The sequence below is a fragment of the Pelecanus crispus genome, chromosome 10 (assembly GCF_030463565.1).
Source record: "Pelecanus crispus isolate bPelCri1 chromosome 10, bPelCri1.pri, whole genome shotgun sequence".
NCBI lineage: Eukaryota > Metazoa > Chordata > Aves > Pelecaniformes > Pelecanidae > Pelecanus > Pelecanus crispus.
In genome coordinates, this window is record NC_134652.1 from 32046227 (window position 1) to 32071849 (window position 25623).

The window sequence follows — 25623 nt, forward strand, 5'->3', positions numbered from 1 at the left end:
AGAATAGGACAATGACAGTCCCACCAATGAACAGTTTAAAACACCAATTGTTTGTTGGTGTTCCCAGGTTTTTCTTTCCCCAACAAGCACTATGTTGGTGCATTTTGGTAGCTTCCCTTAAGGGCTGCTGCTGTGAAGATAGGACGTAAATTCAATAATAATGTGAAACAGTAAGTTCTTAAAAGAAGAATTAAAAAAAGAGCACATCTTCAGGGAGAGGATAAGTTTGGTATTGAATCTGGTCCTCCTATAAGGCTGCAACACATCTTGGGCATTTAGAGAGTCAGACCCCTTTTACTGCATAACAAAACAATGGAAACTTTACCTGACCAAGGACCCTCGACTTCCCTTGCCGTGTTTAAAGTTAGGCTGCATCCTCACTGCAAATGAGGTTTTTTTTCCTGAAACACGTTGGCATGTTGTAGAATCTTCATGGGAAACAGCACAGGTGGTTACTTTCTCAGCAGAGCTTGCTGAGGGAAACTGCATGGCAGAATAAATTCTGACCTTGACAATTATAACAAGGTGAAAGCTACTTTGTGCTTTTCCCACTAGTATTTCACCACAGGTTTTTCCAGTAGACTTACAGGCTGATCACCTAGGGAAAAAAAACTGCACAGAACAACCACTGAGAATTTAGCCGTAGGTGAATGACTACTGTTGGCTCATCGAGTAAAACTAGTCTTTCCAGAGGCTTTTACATTGCAGAGATGATGCTGCCTCTCACATGATTGCAACAGATGGGTGTGCAGGCCAGAGAGAAGGTGTAGTGCAGCTTTTTCTGCGAGCCGCCTGGGTCTGATTCATTAAGGCCACGATCCGGGGAACTCTTTATCACAGAGAACTGGCCCTTTGCTGCACTCCTCTAAGCATTCCTTTGTTCTGTCTAGTGGCGCTTGTTTTAACCTTTCCGTTACTAAACCTAGTGCCTTGGTTTGACCACCTCATATGAGGAGACCGCTACAATATAATGCAAATACTGAAAAATATGATCCAAAACTGTGTAAAGTTCCTCTATTTGAATGCCTTTCAGTCTTCTCGGGGTTCAGTGTCAGAAATAAGCAGTACGCTCTCCACTGGAAGTACCTTACGAAGAAAAGCCATATTCTTGACAGAAATCACACTTCCGGGTACACTGGGTTAGCTCTCCCCTCTCTCCCCACCCCTGTACGTTCTGCTTTACGGTCTGCTCCGATCCAGCCGCTGCAGCTCTCGGTGCAACCCAGCTGCTCTCGCCCACTCCCATGCTGCTGCTGGTGGTGTGGCTGAACTTCCTCCAGCACGCAGTAGTAGTGATACTAATGTGTAAATGACTATTTTCAGAGCTGTTTCAGAGAGGTTGACTAGAGCATGGTAATTAGTTACTAAATGTGTCTCTCTACCCTCCCTTCATCTTTGCTATGCAAATAGCACAGGGGAAATTCTAGCCCCAGTGAAGCGAAATGGCAAAGCCCCGAGTGCTCTCACCCAGGAGTGCTGGGTGACACTTGAAGGATAGGAACAGGAGGAGACTGACATTTTGCAAAGAAAAAGCAAAACACACTGAAATGTTTAGCATTTTAAGCAGCGCTAATTGGGACATGAAAGCACTGCAGCAGCTGTGAGTGCAGCGAGAGCAGCAGGACATCCTCTTCTCCCCCATCCCTTCCCACCTGGATGAGAGGCAAGGAAGGAAGTACTGTAGGAAGCTGGAAAGAACTTGGGAGGCAAGTAGTTACTAGGCTGAGGCACAGAAGAATGGGGAAGAGGCAAAGGAGAAGATGCTGAGTGGGGCCACTGGCTTTCATGGTTCTGAGGGGTGCGGTCTGGGCATGAGGAGTAATGGGGAGAGCCTTCCTGCGAGTTACTGGTTGCTTCTTGGGCAGCGCTTTGCAGGGAAGCGGGGCAATGGGTTACTGAGCTTATTCTCCTTTTGTGGGAAAAGGAGTGGAGCAAGGATGCATTATGCTGTTAATTCATGTACTTGATATGAAGGATACCTAGTGCTGTGGTCCTTTTGAAGTCTGTTTGTAGCCTCACTTTAAGCTGATATTACTGGCAAATGCTAGCTTTTGTCTGTGAGGCAGCACCGAGAAACCTTCCCGACAGCTTCTGGAAGGATGTGACTGTCTTCATCTCCCCTCAGCGTATCTGCTGTGTGGGCAACCTTCCATTTTCCTACTGTGTTGCCCCTGTTTTCTTTTGGAAGAAACTGAAACAGTTTAAAAGGTTTTAATGGCTGCCTCGAGACTGAATTGTGTGAAAGGCTCCGTACTAGGCTACAGCTCATTTTGAAAAGTCTGTGTTGTGTCATCCCCCCCACCCCGAGATCTCAGCACAGAACCTCAAAAAGAGGTTCTAGTGGGTTCTAGAGTGTATTAAGATGCATCCGTATCCAATAACTGTTCTGTCCTTACATGTTTCTTCTACTGTTATACTTTCTCTTATCTCCAGCTTTGATGTATTTAAGCTGTGTTTTTCAGTGCTTTCTGACTTTATTATAAATAGCAAAGCTGCTAGTTGCTCTTGCGTGGGGGAGTAATGGAATGCGATAGGAAGCTGTAGGACTCACTTTGGCTTTCCCAGAGAAGTTTTTAAGATGGCAAAGCTAAAGTTGTAAGATGGCTGCTTACCTCCCGCTGCTGTTCTCATGGAGGTAAATGCCAAACTGGAGTGTTTCGTGTGCTGCTTTTTTGTGAAGGGTTTTGTGTGGTTGGGTTTTGTGTTGGTTCTTTTGTGAAGGGAGATGGCACCTATCAATAACAGAATTCCACAAAAAGCATCAGATGCCTGTTGAATTCCACCCTCTTTGAGAATTAAACTTACCTACTGCCAAATATAGATGGGATTTGACTTTTATTTGCTCTGTCTTGGTACTTGCATATTTGAGGTAAGCCAGATGAAAATGGAAATAGCAAAGCTTAACATGTTAATTGCCAAGCTTATTAAGTTACAAGGTATGAAACTTCCAAAAGTATCTAAAGGAAGTTCAGTGCAGAAAAATTGGCCCATCTCTGCTGTTCTTGAACATAACAATGTTTGTTTTCCATCATCATCTAAGTAAAAGGTTTTCTTAGACTTACAGGCTTCTGCTGATACCCAAGAGAGGATAGGCAGCACATAAATCAGTTTAATTTATCCTCTGTTAGTCATGTGACATTCCATCATGACCATGAATCTGCAGTGTTTTAGATTACTGTGTATGGGGATTCTACAAAGGCTGAAAATACTGTTGGAAATATGAAGCTAGCCCAGGGGGTATAGGGTATGAGAGCTTTCAAATGACATCCAACTACTAGCACTATACTGCAAAATTCTCTAAATTACTGTTTAAGTGACTTATAACCCAGGTTCTAAGTTAGAAATGTATTTAATTTAATTTCAACTCTTAACTTTGTATCCAAAGCTAAACTATTTCCAAAGAGTTTCTTGGTGTCACTTCCTTACTGTGGCCATATTCTTCACTTTTTCTGGTTCACGGGACAGACTTTTTTTTACGTTGTAAAGAACTCCACAGAGCATGAAAGTATTTTGAGCTCTCACGGTACTGTTTTTTTCCTGTTTGTCTAACAGATCAGTTAGTCACCAAATGAGACTTTCAGACTCATGCAATAGTATGCAAAACTCAAACTGGTTTAGCTATCCATTTTAGTCTTGAAGTTTAAACAAGCTAATTAGTAACTCTGACACAAGAATACTCGCAGGAAAAAAAAATCTTCTCACTTTTTGTATTTAAATTATGTATTTTAAAAATCTGTAACCTGTTTTCAGTAGCTCTTCAATAGCGGAGTCAGGTGGTTAGATACAGATAAACTCGTAAGCTTCCTTTGAAACACAACACAGACCTCAACCGTATCTATCTCAAATCAAGCGTGCACATCTCATCGCAAGGCCCAGTCCATTTCATCCTCACTTTCTCTAGCAGCAGCTGTACATGGGCTGCAGAGAGCGCATTCAGAGTGTGTTTGCTCTTCAGAAGCAATACCTAAAAGCTGCCAACACATCGGTATGTACCAGGTAAAGGCTGAAAATCGATTTACTTATAGGATCGCTAAACAAAACTATAGTCTTGCACCTCCTTATTGAAAGCCAGTAATTTTGCATTGGGTAATGGTAAAATTAAGAAAAAAGAAGTGTTTCTTAACTAGAAGTATCAAGACAACTCTAACCTCTTCTGTGCAATGAAATCAGCCTCTTTTTTTTTTTAAATTCATTTCGCATTTGGGACCTGTATTTTAAAACCTTTCCTCAAACGAGAGATGGCTAGTATGATCACGTGTGTTGTGAAGCTTTTTTAGGTTCCAGGGTTGTAGAGGGGTTTTTTTGTTTTGGTTTTGCTTTTTTTCTTTTCTGAGCTCCTCACTCCTCTTAAAAATTACCAAACTGCACCTGCGAATATGGCGTTCTTTTTTTTTAATGCACCGCTTTCCTAGTAGCGGATCCTTCATTTTCTATTCCACGAGCATTTTCCAAAACACTGTTTAGGGAACGTAAAATAGTGGATTTGCTGATCGTTTGATGCCTATAGGCGTTCGCTGTATGACACCATCTCCACGGAGTATTTTTTCCCTCCGTGCAGAGCGTATCAGTAATTAAAGTCTCAAAGGTGTGCATAAATAAAATGTACGTGGGTGGATGTAACTGCTCTGTATAAGCCACCGCTCGTGGAAGTAGGAGCATGTGAAAGCCACCGTGCCTGCCTGCACGACGCTGGCTTCATGGGACCTCTCGGCAGAGCATGCTTCCTCCCTGGAGCGGATGTAAGGGCCGGGGCCGGGGCCGGGGCCGGGGCCTGGGCCTGGGCAGCCGCTGTGAGTAGGAGCGGAGTGCTGCAGTGCGGGAAGGGGCTCGCTTCCCCCGGCCCCGGCCCGCCGCAGCAAACTTCTCATGGCGTCCACGTAGGGCTGGTCGGGCGCCCGCCGCCTTCCCAAACTCCGAAGGAGGGGTCTGACCTTAGCGCTGGCCGCCCCGGCTCCTTCCCGCCGCCGGGCCGGGCCGCAGCCCCGCGGGGCCGGGGCTGCCCCGAGGAGCCGCGGCTCGGGCCGGGCCGGAGCGGGCCGCCCCCGCCTTCAGAGCCGCGGCGGCGGCACGTCCCCCCCGGCGGCGCGGGCCCGAGCGGAGGCCGCCGCGGGGAGGCTGCGGGTCCCGCCGGGCCGCCCCTGAGCGGCGGAGCCCCCGCGCGTCCAAGGCGGCGCGGGCCCGGCCGCCGGCTGCCTCGGGCCGCGCCAGGCCCCGTGGCGGGGGGCGGGGGGGGTGTGGTGGTGGTGTGGGGGGGCGCCTGCGGCCCGCGCCCGGCGGCGAACTACAGCTCCCGGCAGGCAGCGCGCGGGGCGGGCCGGCGGCGGCGGGGCGGGCGCGTGCGCGGCGGCGGCGCCGTCGGTTGAGTAAGGCGGGGTGCGATTGGCTGCGGGCGGCGGCCGGGCGTGGGACGCGCAGTGACGGAAGGAGCGGGGCAAATGGCGGAGAGATGGTCCCGGGCCCCGTCCCGAGAGCGGCGATAATCCCGGCGCGGAGGAAGCGGCGCCGGAGGAGGCGGCGCCGGGGGCCCTAACGCCCGCGCCACCCCGGGAGGGGGCCGCCGCCGCCGGGGGAGGGGCGGAGGCGTCCCGTCGGCGAGCGCCTTTCGCAGGCGGCAGATCGGCGGCCAGAAACCGCGGCGAGAGCCACATCCGCGGCGCCGCCCGGAACGCGCCGGGCCCGCGCCCGGGCCCCGCCGCCCGCCCGCCCCTGCCGCCACCACCGCCGCCGAGGTAGGTGCCGGGCGAGGCGGCGGCCGGGGGCGGCCACCCGGCGCCCGAGGCCTGTGCGGGCCGCGGAGCCAGGCCCCGGCGGGCGGGAGCCGGCGGCCGCTGCCCCCCGGCGCTCGTCCCGCTTTCGGGGCGGGGGCGGCGGCGGCGGCCGCCTGGCGGGGCGCGGGGGGCCGGCCGCGGCCGCCCCCGGCCCGCCGGGAAGTTTTCGGGGCGGGAGCGGCGGGACTTCGCTCGGGGGTGAAGTGCGGGCCGGGGCCGGCAGCGCGGGGGCGGGGGTGCGGCCTGCGAGGCCGGCGGGCCCCGCCGTTCGGCCCGGGCCGCGGGAGGCGCGGGCTGCCCCGGGGACTTGTGTAATGGGGGCTGGTTCTCCTGCGGGGCGGGGGGAGGGGGCCGCCGAAGGGAAGGGAAATGACATCAGAAATGGCCGGGCGTGCACGGTGGGGTGACCCGGTTCCGCTAGCACCCCCCTCCCCCCCCGCCGCAGGGGGAGGGAGGAAAAAAAAGAAACTGTCACCGTGGGATTTCATCAGCTGCTTCTGCCTCCGTGCATTTAACCTATTTTTCTTTCCTTCGATTATGTAAGAGGAACGGTGTAGAGAGGAGCAATGAGCCGGGATGGCTGACGGGCTTTCTGGGGAATTACCGGGTTTTTTATGTCTAGCTGGTCCGCCGAGTTTAGCTCGGGGAAATGCGGGAGGACGATGTTTTGGTTTTTTGCTTCTATTTACATTTCTTGCACTGCTCCAAATATTGCAGCACAATGCGGGAGAGAGAGGCAGGGAGTGGAAACAGAGTGAAATCGGCCAAGTTTTTGATTTCACACTGAGTGAAAAGCAAGGGAGAATTGTAAGTAAAGAGTAAAAACCCTGCTCCGTTGATGTTGTCCTGTAAGGAGGTACATATATATTTCCTTATCTTTAATCTCAGTCTGAGATATGAGTTTATAGGGTAGCGTATTTATATTTTCCTGATACTCATCTTTTAACCAGTTTATGTCGTATGGAGTGTTTATTTGAGTTTTGACATTCTGATTCAAAACTCCGTATGAGATGATCTTGATTTTTAAACTTAGAAATAGGAAAATGTAGATGGAGGAGCTCTACTTTCTGGAAATGAAGTCCTCTTGACTACAGGAATCTTCTCTTTAAAACTGCAAGCCACAAGTCGTAATTTAAATCTGCTGTTATTTTTGCAGATGCTGTAAAGTGTAGCGTTGGAAATACTTTCTTGAGTCAGGGTTTAGGGGAGGAAAATGTGCTGGTGGTGAGTGAAGTGATTTTATTCTTTTTCTGTCAGAGTTGTCTAGAAACTGGGATGTTAATATTTCACTGTCGTTTCTATAGCTCTAAAAACTGGCCTTTCTGGTATAAAACATTTCAGTGATTCTTACAAGTATTTTCAAGCATCAGCAAAATAAAACTAGTAAGTTGGATTTGTTTTGCTGTTCATTTTCTAAAGTATGTGGGGAAGTTTTAGTTTCACTCTTGGCTGGAAAATAGGAGATTAGAGCTACTTACAGGGGAGCAAAAAAAGAAAAAATTTGGCAGCGATGTGCTTGGAGCCAGCACGGAGTAGGCTGATGACACAGTGGGGGAAAAAGAGAATGGAGATGGGGTTAAAGAGTAACATCTACTAGGAGCGACCAGAAGCGGTCTGCAGAATGGTGTTTCACAGCAGAATTCTGGTCAGTAGATAAGCATGTGTCTTTACCATCCATCTGCTAAACTGCTGGGGAGAAGAGTGTTTCCCAAAGTGGTTGTTCCTGTATCTCTTCTGCATTGCAACACCATCTGTCTGGTAAACTTCTGATATTCAAATCTGATGCTTTTAATTCGCTTAAAATTTGCTCAAATGTAGATGACGCCATGAATTGCTCAGTTCATATCATAAGTGAAGGTTGGCCTGGTCTGATAAAGGGAGGCTATTGTTAGTGAGACAGTCTTGCTAGAGCGAAGTGATAGAATGACCAGTCTGGCGATTTTGGCAGAAGTTATTCTAACACTTCAGGTTAAGAAACTGTGAGTGTGGAGATGAAAACTAAAATACAGAAGAAAGACCACGTATTCAGGGGAATAAAAATAAAAACAGTTGTCTTGAACAAATAGATCACGTTATAAGTTTATTAATGATGATATTAGGTGCTATTTGGCATACCCTTTGTTATATTTGAAGACAGCTAACACTTGAAAAGTTGGATTTCTTTGATTCTGTAGCTTAAATAAATGCCCCCCTTTTTTTAACAGACTTTTCTCCAGTATGGAGAGTAATTTCGGAGAGCAGGATGGACTTGATTAGATTTAGACTGACTATAAAGAATTCCAATTTCCTATCCATGTTTGGGCAAAGAGAAATGCTGGTTTACAAAACAGATACGATTGTTTTGGGTTTATGTTGTCCTTTGTCCACTAGTAGTATTTGTTTTGGGAGAAAGAAACGAAGCGGTCTGTCTTCCTCCTTGAGTTAAACAAAAGTAGGAATAGAACACACACCGGGAACTGTTTAAATGTGTTCCTGTTTAATCTGTTCACGTTTAAACTTTATTCCTCAGAGAGCAAACTGTCAATCAGGCTACAGTTGTAACAGCCGGTAAACAGTCATGGTTTATGCTGGTCTGCCTAAGGTGTCCTCCATGTTCTTAGAAAGGGATTGAGAAGCGGCTCTCTGTTCCTGTCCCTTGATCAATCAAATTTACTCATGGGGGATTGCTGTATACCGGTATTGACCGTGACTGTGCAGATGGCATAAACCACATGGTATTACCAAATAATAAGTTGGCTAAGTAAGCCTGAGTGTGCAAGAAGAACATGGGGTGAAGTTGTCATCATTATTTGTGATTAATTAGTATTTAAAATATCTATAGTGACTTGAAATATTGTGACAGGTTTTTTTATTTAAGTACAAAGAGTCTTTTTAAAGCCCTAGTGTGTTATTGGACTCTAGCAGAGAGCTGCATGTTCAGATGTGGTGAAAATCTTGTGTAGTTTTCTGCTGATGTTTCATGAAAGCAGTGCCATCTATACTTGAAAATATAAAATTAGAGCAAAGCAATACCAAAAATAATGTATTCATAGCAGATTTTTCTTAAGGATCCGTTGTGCCATTGTCTTATAAATGTGCAAGTAACTGAATTTCATGTTGAGTTGGTAGATACATTACTTATTGCAGAAACTTTTGACATAATGATATTCACATGTAAATGAGTTAGTCTGTAGAAAGAAGCAGAGGATGGATCTGTTGTTCCTGTGAAATGTACGTGCCTGGTGCTTGTAGGCCCAATGAAGGATGGAAGTACAACCATTTGTACTAAAAAGTTGGTGAATTTGTGTTTCTTCTTTCTTTTCCGGCAGAGAATATGAAACAGGAGCCAAAATGACCTCCCGATTTGGAAAGACTTACAGCCGGAAAGGGGGAAACGGCAGTTCCAAGTTTGACGAAGTATTTTCCAACAAACGGACCACCCTTAGTACCAAATGGGGAGAAACCACCTTCATGGCCAAATTAGGACAGAAGAGACCCAGTGTCAAACCAGATATTTCCGAAGTTCCTAAAAAACCCAAAGTTGAAGATGAGATAACAGAGGATCCATTTGGATTTGACAGTGATGAAGAGTCTCTTCCTGTGTCTTCAAAGAATGTGTCGCAGGCTAAAAGCTCCTCTCAGCTGGAACCCGGTGAAGCTGCTCAGTCTGAGGACTTCACTCCTCTACTTGAAGCTAACAGCAGAATTAATCAGCCAGACAGCGGAGAAGACGTTGCATCCGGCAAGTGCATATCTGTTGACAATACTGTTCCTCTCTTGAAAGAAAAGAGCACGAGCAAAAACGTGGAAGATGGAGAATGCAAAGGCAGCAGTGCTAAACTTGTAACTGCAGGTACATTTGCTTAACTGTCCAGATCTGTTATCCTCTGATTTTTACTAATCTACATTTAGACTTTGTGTTTTCAAGGGTTGGCTAAATGTTCCAATAAAACTGTGGGCAGTTAACTCTTAATTGTTAGAAATTGTAAAGGGTGGGCTATTTAACCAAAAATACAGGAAGCATTCTGCATTTTACACGTTGGTCTGAGATCCTTGGCACTCTAATCGTTACGTCTGCAAATTGAGATAGAGTGCTTTAGATTCAACATAGTATGTTAGTCCACCTTGTTCCTTTTCTAAAATTTGTTCTGAGCTCAGTGTATTTGTGGTTTTTATCACATAGTATTTTGAACAGTGATGAATTGGTAATAATAGAATGCTTTATTCTTATGTTGCTGGCTTTAATTTAGTGCGGCGGGTACGTGGTTGCTACCGTGCAGGTACAGTTTACAACGTGCCTTATTTAACTATTTGGATGGAAAAAGTAGTTTTCTGAACTTCAGTTGCACAAAGGTGTATTATTTCTTTTAATTAACACATCTTTATCAATGTGTACATAAAAAGCTTCAGACCTATGAAACAATTCTGTCAAATGTCTTTTAGGGGCTGTTTTCAGGCTCTGAAGTGTTTGTAAGATATCTTAGTACTTTGGAGAGGGAATTCACAAACCCCATGGAGCTGAACATCGCTGTTGTTTTGTTCAAGTCGTTCTCAGGCAAGATCAGATGTTGTTATATCTCAGAAGTTTTCATATAATGGGCTGATTAAACTGCAGCTTCTAAAATTGGGCAGAAGATCACATACAGTGAACCTTGATGAAGATGACACCTACTGACTTGCTCTGGGTTATCCTAATCAACTTTAACGAGAAGAACTTGTGTAACTTTGAATTCTCAGATATAGTTAACTTAACCCTGGGATCCGAGATTTGGGTGGACTTGTTCGGTTGTAATACAGTGGACGAAGACACTGAATAGCAGAAGATACGCATAGCTCAGTTATTTGCAAGATAATTTTATTAGTGATTTTAATACAAGAAAAACAAATACAAGAAATGTTTATTTGAACTGTGGTTTGACAGACACATTGGTGGGTCATGTAGTTGTCTTTTGACCTTGGTCTTATTTTTGCTGCTGAAATATTTCTTGGTTTCATATGGTTTTCTGCCGTTTATTTATCTGTAAGTGTGATCCACCTTCAGTCTGGAAACACAACTCATGTTTTGCTGAGTTTGAATATAGTTTTCATAAGAGATTGAGTAGATTCATCCCTCAATATTTACAAGAAGAATAGTAATGAGTTTCCTTGGTTGCTAATGAGAGATTGTAGCAGAGCAGGTTTCACAGTGAAATGGTTTCCATGTAGAAAAGCTTTGTTAGAACAGTATTTTTCAGGTTGGAGAAGAAAATGTGAGAGCTGTGGGCAGAAAATGTGATAGAGCTCTGAAAATTCATAGTGCATGAAAGGCCAAGAAGAACAGACTTCAGCAGTTTCATCAGTGCTCCCTGGTTCCAGTAGTATGGAAAATAGTAAAATACAATAGTTAGCGCAGAAAAACTTTTTAATTTGACACTTATTTAAATTCTAGAACTCCTTGTTAGACAATAAATACTATATATATCATAAATATATACAGGTCTAAAAGGAAGGAAGCTGATGAATCTTGGGGGGTAAGTCCATCAGTGGCTGCTGAGTGTGGTGGTGGTCTGGATGCAGAGGGGGAGGTTACTTACAGCAGTTTACTGAAGGAATTCTGTTCTTGCGTGCTTTGCTGAAGTACTTGTTACCGACTGCACTTGAGCCAGAAGTAGCAAAGGACAAGGTGGATCTTGATCTGATGATATTATTACATTCTGTTTACACCTTGTCAAATGAAGATAAAACCCCATTTCGTAGCTTTCTTCAGACATGAAATTCAACTGAGAACGAATCTTCGCAAAACATCCTAGGAGGGTCTTTAAATAAGGGTAAGGAAACCAAGACTGTAGTTTTGGTGATAGGGTTTGTTTTGGACAGTTAGTGTAAATGAAACTTGGATGGTTTAAGCAGCTATTATGCTTGTGTGTAGAGTGATCCAAAACAAATAAAAATTGTCTCCGAGTACGTCACTCAGAACATTGAGTAATTGGAGATAGTGGTATAGTTAGCCAGTGTAAATGTAGGTATTTCAAAGGCAGCTTTGTTATATTGACTGTTAAGTAAAGTTTGGTATGAGGCTATCTTTCAGAACTGAAGAGGGTTAATTTTATTAATTTGGGGGTGGGGGTATGGGGGAAGAGGGAGCTTGGGGCAGTAACAATAACAAGGTTGTTTCTTGTTGCGTGGTCTCCTAAGGTACAGCGTATGTACTTCTACTGCCTACATGTCCTCACCCTCCCCATAATCATTTTCCCCTTCCTTGTGACTCTTGAACTCCACCAGGTTCAACCAGATTTGTTCAAAGGGCTGATAGATCCTCGAGATGGCAAGCACTACGATTCCTGAAGAGGAAGGAGAGGCGGGGGAGGGGAATGGGCAAGCAGATAGAGCAGTATTAATATGCCCAGCATGAGAGAGACCTCAATGTGAGCTCAACCTTAACCCACATACGACGGTGTACCTCTAGGTATTGGAAACTAGGCTATATTGGTACACATGTTCAGGAAAGTGCTTGTTAACTTGTTTGAAGTGCAGTTTGCTAGTCCTTGTCCTGATACTGCCTAGACAGTGCATGAATTAAGGTCTCAGGACTTCCTGATAGCGTGTGCCATCATTGTATCTTAATTCTTAATCTAGGTGAAATAAGACTAAGAATTAGAATAAGGTGAAAACTGTGACTTAACATGGCCATGGGCAAGCTAGGAGCTACAGTTCAGCCTCCTAATTCTGTTCCAAATGTATTACTCTGCCTCAATGTCCATTTCTTTGGACATTAAAATCAAGGCAACGCAATGTCAGTAAATGTTTGGTATTAAAACCAGTCTGGGTTTTGGGTTGTTTTAATAGTTCTGCATCTGTGTAACACAGTCAAGGATCTGTATCTTTTAAATAAAATGGTATGACTTACTGGTCTTCCCTGCCCCCCCCCCCTTTTTTTTTTAGATATCTTGAGCTAGTGCTTGTAACAATCTCATTTTAAAGGCTTTGAGAAGCTCTTAATATGGAAGGCTACTCATAATCTTACCCTAATGTTGCTTGATCAAGACTTAATACTGTTGGAAGAATGTTCATGAGTAATCCTGTATGTAACAGGTAAATTACAGACAGTAGGAGTTCAGGTAAATTAGAAATAGCAAAAGAGTATTCAGTATTAATAGTTACTGTTAGGTCGCTTTTGTTAAGGTAGGAGGACTCGGTAGCTAGAAAGTAAGATGTGTCATTGGAAAAATATACTGGTAATTCATATCAAGCAAAAATGCAATAACTTAGAAGGCAAGCTTTTTTTTATGAGAGAGTCTTACAGTAGGATAAGGTGAAAACCCACAGAGCAATATTTACTTGGATTTCTGAAACACCTTGGTGAGTTTTTATTTGTTTTTTAAACTGTTAAGCTTTTTCTGTAAGGCATAAACCCAAATAGTATTTCACTAAATTCACCTGCACACAAGCTTTAATATAATAACACTTACAGCCTTGCAGAGCAAATTGTGAGGTGCTAGTTTGAAAAAAAATTCTAATACCTTTGTTCTTAGACTATTTATGTTAGCTTGTGTGTTGAAATGAACATGGTACAATTTTTCAGATGAAAATTCAAATCAAAGCTTGATGAATTTTAAAAGATGGTGTGGCATTTCATAGTTATATTAGTGTATGACTATGTTTCAAATTGTATAACTACTTTTCCTACCCTGGCTATTTCAGTTTGGGGAAACACTACTTCTGGCATTCTTGCGTGTGAGTTTGCGTTTTGACTCTGGATGTTGTGATCAGCCGCTGTCTCTTGCTTGTGCACCACGGTGCTGAGCTCGGTAGCTCAGGGCTTTGGAGGGTCTGGTCCAAGATGTTGCTGCTATTCATCGGAGAAGGCACTTGGGTCAAGAGATGTCTCAAGTGGTTGGATGATCTCTCTCATCTTTGCACACCTCAGATTCCTGTTTGTGGACTATGAAATAATATTACTTATTTATGTTAACTGTAAGTTAAAATATTAGGTATTTAATGATGCTTTTAGCCGAGAAGTATTTTAATTGGGCATGGATTAAGTCTGATTTGTTTTAAAGCCTGTGAGTTTATTTCTTGAAAATATATTATGCTTGCTTAAACTGTTTGTGATACTTACATGTTTTTTTTACTAACATTTAGAGTAATTATGAAAATAGCTATTCCGCATCTTGTCATCTGTTACTATGTACTGGTATTCAAATAAGTCTTTGTTCTGGAAGTAGTTTTGCTCTCGGTGCTGTAAGGAAACATTTGGCTGTTGTCTGCTATTCAGTTCTTTGTGTTTCTAGGTAGTTCTTAATGCCCTCGTTTTTCACTTGGGGCTCATGCAAGCAGCAAATCGAAGTGGCAAATGCAATCCTTCTTAGTAACTTGGTGCTTATGCAATGCAGGAGTGAAGGGATACAACTGTGCTTAACTACTTCATGACCCAATATGCAGAATCTGGTTGCGTTTAGTTGCTTGAAAAGCATACTGAGTGAATAAAGTAATTTGCAGAAGATGGTTGCCCTGAAAAGAAGATAGTTCAAGTCATCAGGTCTGTCCGGACAGACTGTCCTGATAGTAGCTTATTGAATGTGTCTGCAAAGCCTTTGCATCCTGATTATGTGGGTGGGGGAGCGCTATCTTTCGAGTTAAGTTAACTTCTCAAAATGCAAGTTTGTTACCTAATTACATTTGACAACAAGATTTGCCAGGGTATTCCTTTCAAATTGTTTTAGAGCTGCTATTTGGTCTTTAACAGTGGCATGGACATTTAAGATAATAGTTGGGTCTGAGTAATCTCATCTTTCTTCCTCTGCAGAGTTGTTGAGTGCAATTTATTTACCTCTTGAGGAATAATTTCAGTTTAGTCATTTTCTGTCCAAAAATGGCGCAAAAAGTTGGGGGAAGCTGAATGAGGTCTGAGCATTTGGCGGTCTTAGGAGACAGCTGGCAGCAGCCATGATGAAAAAGAACTGCAGCTGTGCTGTGGCTGGCTCAAAGCATTAAGAAACTGATAGCAGAGAAGGGGAAAGGTCTGCCAGAAAATATGCATGCCCATAGAATTTCAGTGTTAGGAGGTTTGTTGAGATGGCAGTAGTTATGCTGGGTGTATTGATAGCTGGGGTTTATCCACAAGTCCTCTCTTCTTCAACTGTTTTTGTTATGTTTCCTCCTTTTTAAGATACCCCTTCTACCCTTAACACACGCAATTTTCTTGCTGTCAGTAGCCCAAGTTCAAACTAGTGTAATAGTTGTTCTCAGTTGGTTTTGCTTTGGTATTACTCTGATACTTCTTTGAAGATTTGGTGGTGGTTTTTTTCTTGGATGTTTTGAAAAAGCCTGAAATTACTGAAATTCTGTTTAAATTTCAGTATTTATACTAGTTTGCTAAAATAGCAATACAGGAAAAAGACCCCAGTATTTAAGAAGGAATCTTCTGATTTCTGCAACATATTGTTCCTAGTGACAGGGAAATGTATGTCCATGTACACAGCACATGAAACTTTTTGCCCCCAACCTATAACTGCTCAATCCCAAACAACAGTGAGATTCTCAATACGTTTTTTGGAATCCATACTTTTAAAATCATTCTTTCTTTATGGACTTGTACAATGAACAGTTAGTTTTTAGAAGGTCAAACTTTTGACTGCTGCTTCTTTCATGTTTAAAAAGTCAAAATAACTTTGCATTCAAAACAGTTGGTCAGTGCTTGTAGAAGAAAAAAACCTGTTAACCTGCATGCCTCTTAAGTGGGCCAAAGCATGCAGGAAAGTAGAAAACTGTTGGTAAGGAAGCCATTTCAGGTTCAAACTGCCGAGATCTTATTAACTATATGGAAAATGTTTGTCAGCATCAAACTTTGCTCATATTTTCTTTTAAGAAACTGCTACTGTGTTCAGTAAAGGTTTCAGCATATTTATGAGTAGTGTCTGAATTCAGACTGACATAGCCTAAGGATACATTTGTTTTGCCAGTTATTAGTGCTGCTATGTTAGAATATGCTTTAATACTTTTTTCATAAAAAGTTGGTGAAAACAAGCTTTTTTGGCATTTGTCAGCCCCTTGTGTTGCACATGACAGTTTGTCTTGTTTTTGCTGCAAGGGGGAAGTAGTTAGGTTCCTAGATCAGCTTTCTCCTCCTGCTCTGAGCAAAAATGCCCTTCTGAGCTACCAGTGAGGAAGAATGTGTCTGCTTCACTGGATCTCCCATCGGAGGTGAACACACGGTACAGCTAGTTCAGGCTCTGACAACTCCTGTATTACAGAGCATAGCAGCTCTTCTGACCGTTGGGTTTGATGTTGCACAATTTTCTTGTCTCTTCAGGTCCATTTTATTTTTAGATTTCCGGCCAAGTAGTCTTGCTTGCGGTGTTGTAGAGTTCTTCAAAGCTTAATTTTTGCTGGAAGACAAAAAAAGTTTTCTTTCTGTAGGAAGGGGCTTTAGCATTGTTTACTAAACCTGCAGTTTGTCCGTTGTTTGAGAGAGTTGCGGACTTTGCATGCAAGTTGGGTGTGGGCATTGATAACACGCTGCATGGTATGTTGGGTTTTTACGTAATATCAGTGTCCCTAGAGTCACATTATAATTTATATTGTTATGAATGTGGATAGATACGTATGTGAGGCAATGTTAAAAAAAAAAAAGTCACGTTTGTCTTGTAAGTATATACTTACCAGAAGAAAAACAGACTTCAAATGAGGTTTTCAGAATGTTGGAGCAGAGTTTTAAGCAAGATTAGAAAGAAGAGTGAAGGAGCAGTGATAGTTATTCCAGCTGTGACAGACAAGCTCTAAGACTATAGGTGCATCTTGGACAAATATACTTACCTGGGAAAACAAAAAGGGTCGAAGTGCAAGGGAAGTTATAGGGCTTTAATTTGATAGAAATTGAGAGGCTGGATATAGCTGATGACAAGCAACCTAAGTTAATTTTTAGCTATATTTTAATTGGAGGGAGAAATGCCTTTAGTAATGAAGGAGTAAATTAGTAATTTTGAGGCTTGGTGGTTTTCCCCCAAAATGTTTGCGGGGAGGGCAGCTGTGCTGAACACGGCGCTATGCATGGTTTGCCAGGTACGTGTGTATAGATTGGTATGAAGGTGGTATCAAGATATGCAGTGACTTAAGATAGAATGAAAGATCAGTGATCAGGCAGAATATCTTGGGCACAATTTTCAGTGCTGTGGGAAGATGTTGTTTTTTGAAGTAACGTCTAGCTGCTTTTCCCTTCTTCTTCCGTTCCTTCAGCTAGCAATCATTAGATTAAGGCAAGTGATTAGCTCTGTGACTATTTTCTGCACAAGAGGGAGGGTGGTCATGTCAGCCTGCACCTCTGTAGAAAGGCTTCCATTTCTGTTGAAATACAAGGATTTAAAAAAAAAAAAAAAAAAGCTGTACACTGGCTGACTGGAGGTACCACTTTTGCAGCAGCGTAAGACAACCTTTCCAAATGCCTGCTGGTAGGATGGTTTCCCAGTGGAACAAAGTGTATGAGGAATTACTTCTTAGGGCTTAAACAGGGGTCCAAGGTGAGAAGCAATAATGCGGTGCTTGGGGTTCAGCCTTTCGCAGGGTGGAGCCACAGCATGGTGGGGTGTTTTGCTAACAGCAGCAGCAGCAGAACAGTTCATGTTCCGAAAATGTGAAAATCTGTTAGGTTCATGGAATGCAAGTAATGGTTTATTAGAGGTGCTGAACCCTGTTACCAAACTGAAAGGCTGCGTCTAGGTGATTTGAGAGAAGAAAAGGTGGCTTCTGTCTCACAAGCTATAGGTTTAGAAGAATAACTGCTCTGACTGAGATGAAGAGATGTAATGTGATTGAGAACTTGTTTCATACAGTGTCTTAATCAATTCAAACTTTTCATATAAATTACCTTAGAATTTTGACATTCAGGGTGCTAGAAAGGAATCAAGAAAAGCAGACTGTTCTTAAGGAAAATAGTTCTGTGATGGCAGTAAATTAAATCTCATTACTTCAGGGTTTTCTGTGGAATTCTTCTGCAAAAGAAGATGCCACTTAAAACATCTGCAGAGGCAAACAGTGTCTATCCAACCTGCACACAGACTTGTTGGGAGCTCATTTTGATTCAAAGAGAGTAAAGAACCAGAATTACTTAAGAATTTGTAATCATAGCTATGGATGTGGTAGTTCTATAATTTTAGCTATTTTAGTGATTGTCAACCATGAAACTTGTCTTGAGAGTCTAATCTTCTGAGGCTCTTGTGCTTCTTATCTTCTGTTTATGCCTGCTAACTGGCACTGCTTTTCGAGATCTTAGGGGCATCAATAGATAATGATGGATCTAAGTAAATTTTGACCATTTCTTAAAATTGTGTATTTTATATCCATAAGCTTTTTTCTGTGTCTCCCAGCTGTTCAATCATAGGCAGAAAATGGATCAAAGGAGTTTAGTCTGTAACCTTTTCTCCTTACCAACCAAAACATTTAATTTCCAATGTAGAGTAACAGAGACAAACTGTAATGAAATTCATTTTCTTCTTTGGAGAAAAGCATGGTTTTCTGGTTTCTCTGCAGTTGCTGGTTTTCCATCCAAACTAGAGAAGACACTGTGTGTATGTCTCATTTGGGCTCTCTTCCCAGAAATGAGGAATGTGATACAAGCACCTGGTAAAGATTCGTCTTTTCCTTTAGCTTGGTGAGCTTCAAATTGTAAAGTGATGCAGCTTTATGGTTGAGAACATTGGTGATGGTGTAATGGAGCTGTAATAAATGTTTCCAAGTGTTCGGGAACATCAGGCAGGGCTGTAGCTCATAATGAGCTTAACAAACTGTTTCCTACATCCTGTGTCAGTGGTCTGTTCCTGAGCTGTAGCCTGTTAATGTATGTGCCCTAAGGAGCTGGAGGGATCTGAAGGCCCTGGATACACTTTTTAAAAAAAAAAAAAAAAAATTTACTGCTGCCTTTTCCGTGATGTTTCATTTTCTTGCTTTTATATCTGTGTTGGTAGTCAGGCGTCTATTTGAAGAGAAATAGAGAGGAATGTAAAATTGGCGTATTGCCACCTATGTGCCCTTTTAAAGATTTCATTGCTTCTGACTAAAGTTTAATATTATCTATACATTTGCAATGAATTCTGTGAATTTGTGTGGCTAGTAGTAAAAGAAACCTAGTTTAAGTTTGTAGATTTGTTTTCTGTGTATAATAATTCAATCATGCTCTTTTTGGTATTAAAAGGAGGGCTTCTATAGGCTAGTTACAGAGCAATGAAGGAGCATAAGGTCTCAGGCTACAAAAGCTATAGAAGGCAGTATATCTTTTGTAGCTTGGAGGATGGTTTGGTTAGCATTCATCAAGAATTGCTAGAAGTGAGAGAAAACTAATGTGGAGTTCAAGTTAGTAGGCCTAACATTTAATACTGGCAACTCTTCCATGAGTAAATAGAAGAAAGAAGCATTTATTTTGCATATGTGATAATATTATGACATCTTAGCATGTTTTCTTAGCATACCAAGGCTAATATTGACTGTCCTTTTGTTTTCTTCAATTTCCTAATACCATTTGCACTTATTAACCAGTTTTGACCAAACTTTGAGTGGCAAGGAGAGATTTCAAAGATACAATGCTATTTCAAGTGTCATGAAAAATGGTGGAGCGAAAAACTGAGTTGAATTGATTCATCTGTTCCCCTACCTCTCTCGTCTGCATGCTGATAAGGAAAATGCAGTTATAACTGCTGCTTTTTCAAATGCATTAGGGGCCCTGCAAGCTGGCTAGCCAGCACATGTTGCTGTGCATGATCCTGCAGTGTGTGCCGTCTCCTGCCCAGGCAAACGGATCGGTGTTGGGGGTGGTGGTGGTTGGGTTGTGGGGCAACGAGCTTGCTTTGTTCTGTGAGCCCCGAATCTGTTCAGGCCAGAAATTTACCTTAAGAGACATTGTTCTCGCAGCCTAAGAGACTGCTCGGTGCTCCAGGTAACTTAAAAATAGCAAATAAGGTTCTGCAGCTCTATCACTGAATTGTTAACAAAAGCATATAGTGTTTTACTTTAGGCAATTAGTGTTAGGCCATTAACGATGATTTGATTTTTATGGAGCTGCAAATGATGTTTTCAGACTTAGAGCCAAGCAACTTAGTCTTGTAAGGTAAATGGAAATGAAATGGGGACTAGGCTGGAGGATACAATTCTTGATGGTTGGTTTGGATTATGGTTTGGTTTGGGGTTCCCCCCCCCCCTGTCAAGAAGAGCATTTGGTTTCCTAAAGGGTTTTTTCCCTTTTGTTTTGGATTCCATCTTGGTATATGCTGTACTCTAAGGTTCAATGAAATTGTTAACTCTTGCAGCTTTGGTAGCTGATGGAGAGTGTTATCTTTTCTCCAAACTTCAGTGTTTCCTCTTCAGGTAAGAAGGCTCTGTCAAAGTTTTAATCTCCTGTGAGAAATTATAAGAATTGTTTTTATGGCTTCCCCTTTCTGCATTAACCTGCTCACTGCTTTTCAGCCGTGCCTGGAGCAGGTTTTGACCAAGTTTGCATTAATGCAATGGTAAACATTATGGTCAACCTTGAGCAGGAATGAGGATGGTTCTCGTAGTGTGTACCCTAATGCTAGGTGATCAGTCAATCGTATCAATATAGTTTCATTACTGTAAATATTCTAGTATGTCATCAGTGATGATATGAGAAAATACCAGTTTGAGCTGTCTAAAAAATTCTCTGAGGAATCTGTGAAGCTGTCCAGGCAAAAAGAGAAGTAGCTCTACTTTGACAACACGGAGCAACTCTGGCAAGATATGTAACGAATCCTGGAAAAATACCTCAGGCTCCTGGGACCACTTGTGCAACCTCTTTAGCTCCTCTACCTCCCCAGACATCTACTTTCTCCTCACCTCTCCCCAGGTACTTTCAGGTAGTTTCTGCTATTCTCTACCTGTGTCTCTCTTCAAAATCACTAGTCGAAAAACTCTGCATTAATTACTCACTGAACTATTTCTCATAGTAGGCATCTTTTCCTGGCCTTTTGCAGCTATAGGCCAGGTTTTGCCTGTTCCTTTTGGTGTCCTCATGCTTATTTCTGTGTCCTGGGACCATGCTCACTTGTTTCACAGAAAGCTGCCTTGTACTTGCAGAGGACGTTGGTCAGTGGCTGTCACAGCTCTGTTGCTTGTACCAGGTAATGAATGTGTTCCACACCACTCCAAGCAGTGGGGGACAGTCAAAGGTCAGGTTTAGAATGACTCATATTTTTGCATTTTTAAAACTTTTATGCATTTGTGTCTCTGTTTCTTTGCCATTTTGTATACAATATAAAGTGACTGGAATCAGCCAATTGTGGAGATAAATTGCCATATGGTCACTTTATTGGTTCTTCTAGCAATTTCTGCTTCTTACTTCATCATCAATACAGAAGTGAAGTTTGTTGAGCCAGGTGAATAGAGAGAGTCCTTAGAGTTCCCTTTTTATGTTCACTGCCTGCACAAGAAGGCAGCTTAAATTAGTACCAGAGGTCCTGCTGAACTGGTCTAGCCTGGCTTTTGCTCTGGAAAAACTATTGCCCTTTACTTTTTTGTTCTGTAAGACAATATATAGCTAAAGATTGGAAGGTAGGAAGCGTATTGGAAGTTGTCTTTTTATCTTCAATTAGTAACTTACCTTGTTTTCTTTGCAACATTCAGTTTAAAACACTTACGGATGGCATACAATTAAAAAAAAAGGTGATTCTTTTCACTTTGGCAGTTTCTGAAAGCCTTGCAATTTTTTGTAGACCTTTCACCATCTCAACAAGTCTGTAATTATGTGGTGTCTTTCATTATTACTGTGATTGAACTAAATATTTTGTGGGTGAGGAGATATTCCTTCCTTTTCTCACATAGTACAATAAAGAAATAGTAAGGCTTCTGAGGGCTACTTGGGAGCGCATTTTCAGGTAGACATTAGTTTCTAAGAAGAAAAACCTTTTAAAATAAGGGTGAGATGTGTTATGGGTACTTAATGAAAAAATAAAGTTGAAATTTGAGACATCTTAATGTCAAAATTATCAGAGATGTCCAGCAAAGGATGTAGGTGTCTTGTCTCTAAAGAAAATTCATTTATCTTTTTTCTTTTAAAAAAAAAAAGTCTTTAAAAAAAAATAAGTCTAGAATTATGTTCTTCCTTCTGTACATGATCTTAAAAATGAAGAGGCAAGAGGTAGTCCCACTATGGCTAGTCATGGTAGCTACAAGACATTTTCTGTTTTCTTGGAGATATAGACTAGCATTTGTTCCGTCTTGTAAGTGAGTGCTGATATTAAAAATGTATTTGTAAAAAAGATATGAACGGAATATTGTCTTTATATCTATCTAGTGTAAATGATATAATAAGTCTAGATGCACATTTGTTTAATGTTTAAAGGTTTATTACTCAAAAAGCAGTGGGATTTTGAGAACTCAGTTATGTTCCCACTGTTTGCATGTTTTCATATATCTAGAGGAGTATAAACTATTACCTTATATAAATTGAATATCTTGCAGTGTATGAACTTGAATTTTTGTCTCTAATGGTCATCTTACAAAGGTTACTTGGGACAATAATCATCATAATCACTTAAATACACCTTTGTGAAATTTGGTCGTGTGCATCATGTCACTGTGTCAATGTGTTCTTTTGGGAAAGAGTAGAAGTTTCACTTCTTTTTTAAATTTGTCAGCAATACTTAAGACATTCCTATCTTGCTAGTGACATAAACTAGAGCATAAAATAAAGCAAGAGGTATGTATAAATGCGTGGGTAGTTTTTTTTATCAGTTAACGTTTAATTTAGACCTGCCAGTCATTTAGATTGGTTCTCTCATACTCTGGTAATTAAGTTCTAGAGATCTAAACAGAAAACAAATCATGATTTGTTTTCTGATTGTTTTCATAACAATCAGAAGATTGTTATGTTTCTTAGGAATATTGTGATAGTACCCGGGGAAAAAAAAATACTCTCTGGTGGATTATGTAGTTATATGCTATTGCTGATCTGAAATTACTTGGGAGACTTATTTTGGTGTTTTAGCCCCAGAAGAGCCTAATTGCAGTTAAAATTGGGAGGAGAAATTGCATGCCTATTTTGAACTACAGAATACCTAATAATTCAAAATTAGTTCATTTTCTCATAATATCTGTGCTTTTTGTACCTGTAAATAAAATTATATGTTAAATGTTTCCTACATCATGTTAGCTTCTGCTGTAATAGTTACTACAGATAAATATAGTAATTTTTAAAATCGAGGTTATTGGAATTGCTGGTATTGTACACCTTTGGGCAATCAGCAAGTGATGTGCAGTAACTTCTGGTTAGAAGCTTCAGTCTGACAGCTGTTGACCCACTGATGAATTGAAGACAGTGGCTCGACAAGGTGTCCTTCGAGGAAGTATTCCTGTAAATGTCACTGCTTAGTTTGCCACTAATACATTGTGATGATGCAGTTTTAAAGCCAGACTTTCTACCTGGTGTACGGTAAACAGTTTACTGGTTACATTTTCCATCAGCCCTGCTTATTATTGGAGATGGAGAAACCTCCCTGCTGCAGTTACTAAGACTTCTGAAGTACTGTGTGGGTTTAAAATTTTGGTGACTGATAGGCGCAAAATGAAGGCGGGGGGGGGGGGGTTAACTGCCACTTATTTTCTGTTTAAGAGTAACTTCATGTGCTGTATTAAATTACTAGCTTTGAGTGGAAAATGAGATGTAACATTTTGTTGATAGTTGTGGAGTCTTTTCAGAGCCAACTGAGAATTTTGAGTTGCTTAGGCACATACTTAAAACAATGCATAGCTCATACAAAGGCAACAGAAGTCCTGTGGTACAGAAAGAGCTGTTAATGATGAGTGTTTGGCTTTTAAGATAATTTCTTGGAAGTGTAGTAAACCAAGCATCAATAAAGCTGTTTGACGGGGATAGAATGGATTTGTTATTTATTAGTCATCTGAGCTGACTGGAGCAAGTGCTTTTGCTCACATATACAGATGAAGAGAAATGAGGAATTCAAGGCTGGAAGGACTAGATGGATGGTGCCTACTGCCTTAACCCCGTCTGATCAAATTTCACTAATATGCAAGTGTTGTGATGCCTTGAAGTACCTGTGCATTTTTGGTCGTTCTCTTAGAGGCAGTGGAGACTGGCATTGAGGAATTAACAGCTAGCTTAGTTTCCTGCGTTTTGTAATTGGGACAGTTGGGAACAAGCACAAGGAGAAGAGCGGGCAGGTTGCGTAAGTGTGAAATTGGAGATGAGAATAGGAGCCACTCTGGGAAGAAGAAATGTAACAACCTCAGTGCAGCAAGTACAGAAGAATTGAAGTGGAGAAAATAGATGTGAAGAAGGATTGTTCTTGTCATGATGCTTCAGTTTGTCCAAATGAGGTTGCTGCAATAAGAGAGTAGAAAGTTTTGTTCCCTTCACAGGTCACAGACGACTAGATGGGACTGTGTTGCTTGCTCCGAGTCCTACAACTATTAGGCTAATTTTAGCGTACTCTAAAATATTCTAGAACAATTTGTAGAATAGTTTTTTGGTGTATGTAACTACATCATCAAAATTAATATTTTCATTAAGAGTGAATTTTAGTTAGCCATTCGGATTTATTATTACTTGGTGAAATATCTAATGCATGTTAGAAAAACTTTTTAAAATAAAAGCAGCACTGTAGTTGATGTGTCATGAGGATCATCTTTCTTACAGAGACCTAGTAGATGGTGGCTTGAGCTCTTGGTTACTGATAGAGGAACTTCCTGGCAAGGGACTGAAAAAGTAAAGTGGTTTCAACTGCTAAACACTGCTTCAGAACTGATGAATGAACAGAAGAATTCAGGGAGTATGTTTTAGAGGAAGTGATCTTAAGTGAAAGACTTAAATATGCACGCCCTGAATATCTTTGCTTTTTGCATGTTAAAAATCCGGAGTTTTAAGAGAATATCCGTGAAAGTATGTATCATAGGGTAGTCATGATGTTTGTGATGTGCTAGTAGCAGAGTGTTTAAAAAAAACCAAAACCCCACCACCACACAAACAAACCCGAACAAAAAAACCCAAGCTTTTTCAGAATAGTTGATTAATGTTTCTTTAGAGACAGATTCCTTGGTAATTTTTTCCATTAATCTTTTGCCAGTGCTACTGACGTGTATGAGCTATACATATTTTTATCTATCTTTGGCCTTTTCAGTCTGTTTACCAGGCTTGATGTGTTGATTGTGTTTTCTGCTTGAGGGTACAGACTGTAGCTGAGATGATAATGATTCGAGCTAAGACAATGTAAAATTAAATTTCAGCTTTTTTGTCTCAAAATAGATTCCTGAATTATTTGACTCTTGGGTTATAATGTGCATGTGCACACATGTATTCTGTTCCTTCCCTGGGAAGATGAGACTTGATTTGGTCCTGGTATGAAATGCGTCTCTTTAAAATCCTAGACTTCCTTGGGATGGAAAAACCATTCCCTTTCCAGATACGCATACTGAAACTTCTTCCTAACAATTCAGTAAAGTATTGTTTAGTAAGCCAAGACAGGCATATTTTAAAACTACGAATTTTAAATGTTGTGTCGACTTTATTTCAAGGAAATATGCACTCAGATATGGAATGGTAGTGGTGAGACTGCAAAATAGTGTATTTCAGCGAGAAAGTCTGAAAATTTTTTTAGTTTAATTTGCTGGTTTTCATGCCTAAGTATTATGGTAGTCTTCAGTTGCAGAATAACATTAAACATATTTGGGGGTGGGGGGGGAGGAACATATTGTACACTGTCAAACTCCTTGATTACAGAAAGATTAGTTTTGGTTGGGCCTCTCAGGCATGCGATTGAAATGGGAATAACAAGATTTCTTGTATAATGTATTGATACTGAAAAAGATTAACAAGATTCCATCACTGAGATAGCTAGGACTGATGTTCTTTGGGGAGTTTAGTTTTGCATTTCATATATTC

At 41.6% G+C, this 25623-nt stretch overlaps 1 protein-coding gene across 5 annotated transcripts in view; it reads left to right on the plus strand.

Moving 5' to 3' along the window:
* The first annotated feature begins 5705 nt into the window (after positions 1 to 5705).
* WAPL (WAPL cohesin release factor) overlaps positions 5706 to 25623 on the plus strand; it is a 72431-nt gene continuing 52513 nt past the window's right edge. For 2 of the 5 annotated variants that reach the window (XM_075717486.1, XM_075717484.1), the window contains exons 1-2: positions 5706 to 5729; positions 9077 to 9600. In XM_075717486.1, coding sequence (XP_075573601.1) covers positions 9099 to 9600 — 502 coding nt within the window. In that variant the 5' untranslated portion in view covers positions 5706 to 5729; positions 9077 to 9098. Of the gene's footprint in view, positions 5730 to 7445; positions 7527 to 9076; positions 9601 to 13609; positions 13701 to 25623 lie in introns of those variants that run through there. The other 3 variants (XM_075717485.1, XM_075717483.1, XM_075717487.1) reach the window with 3 other exon arrangements.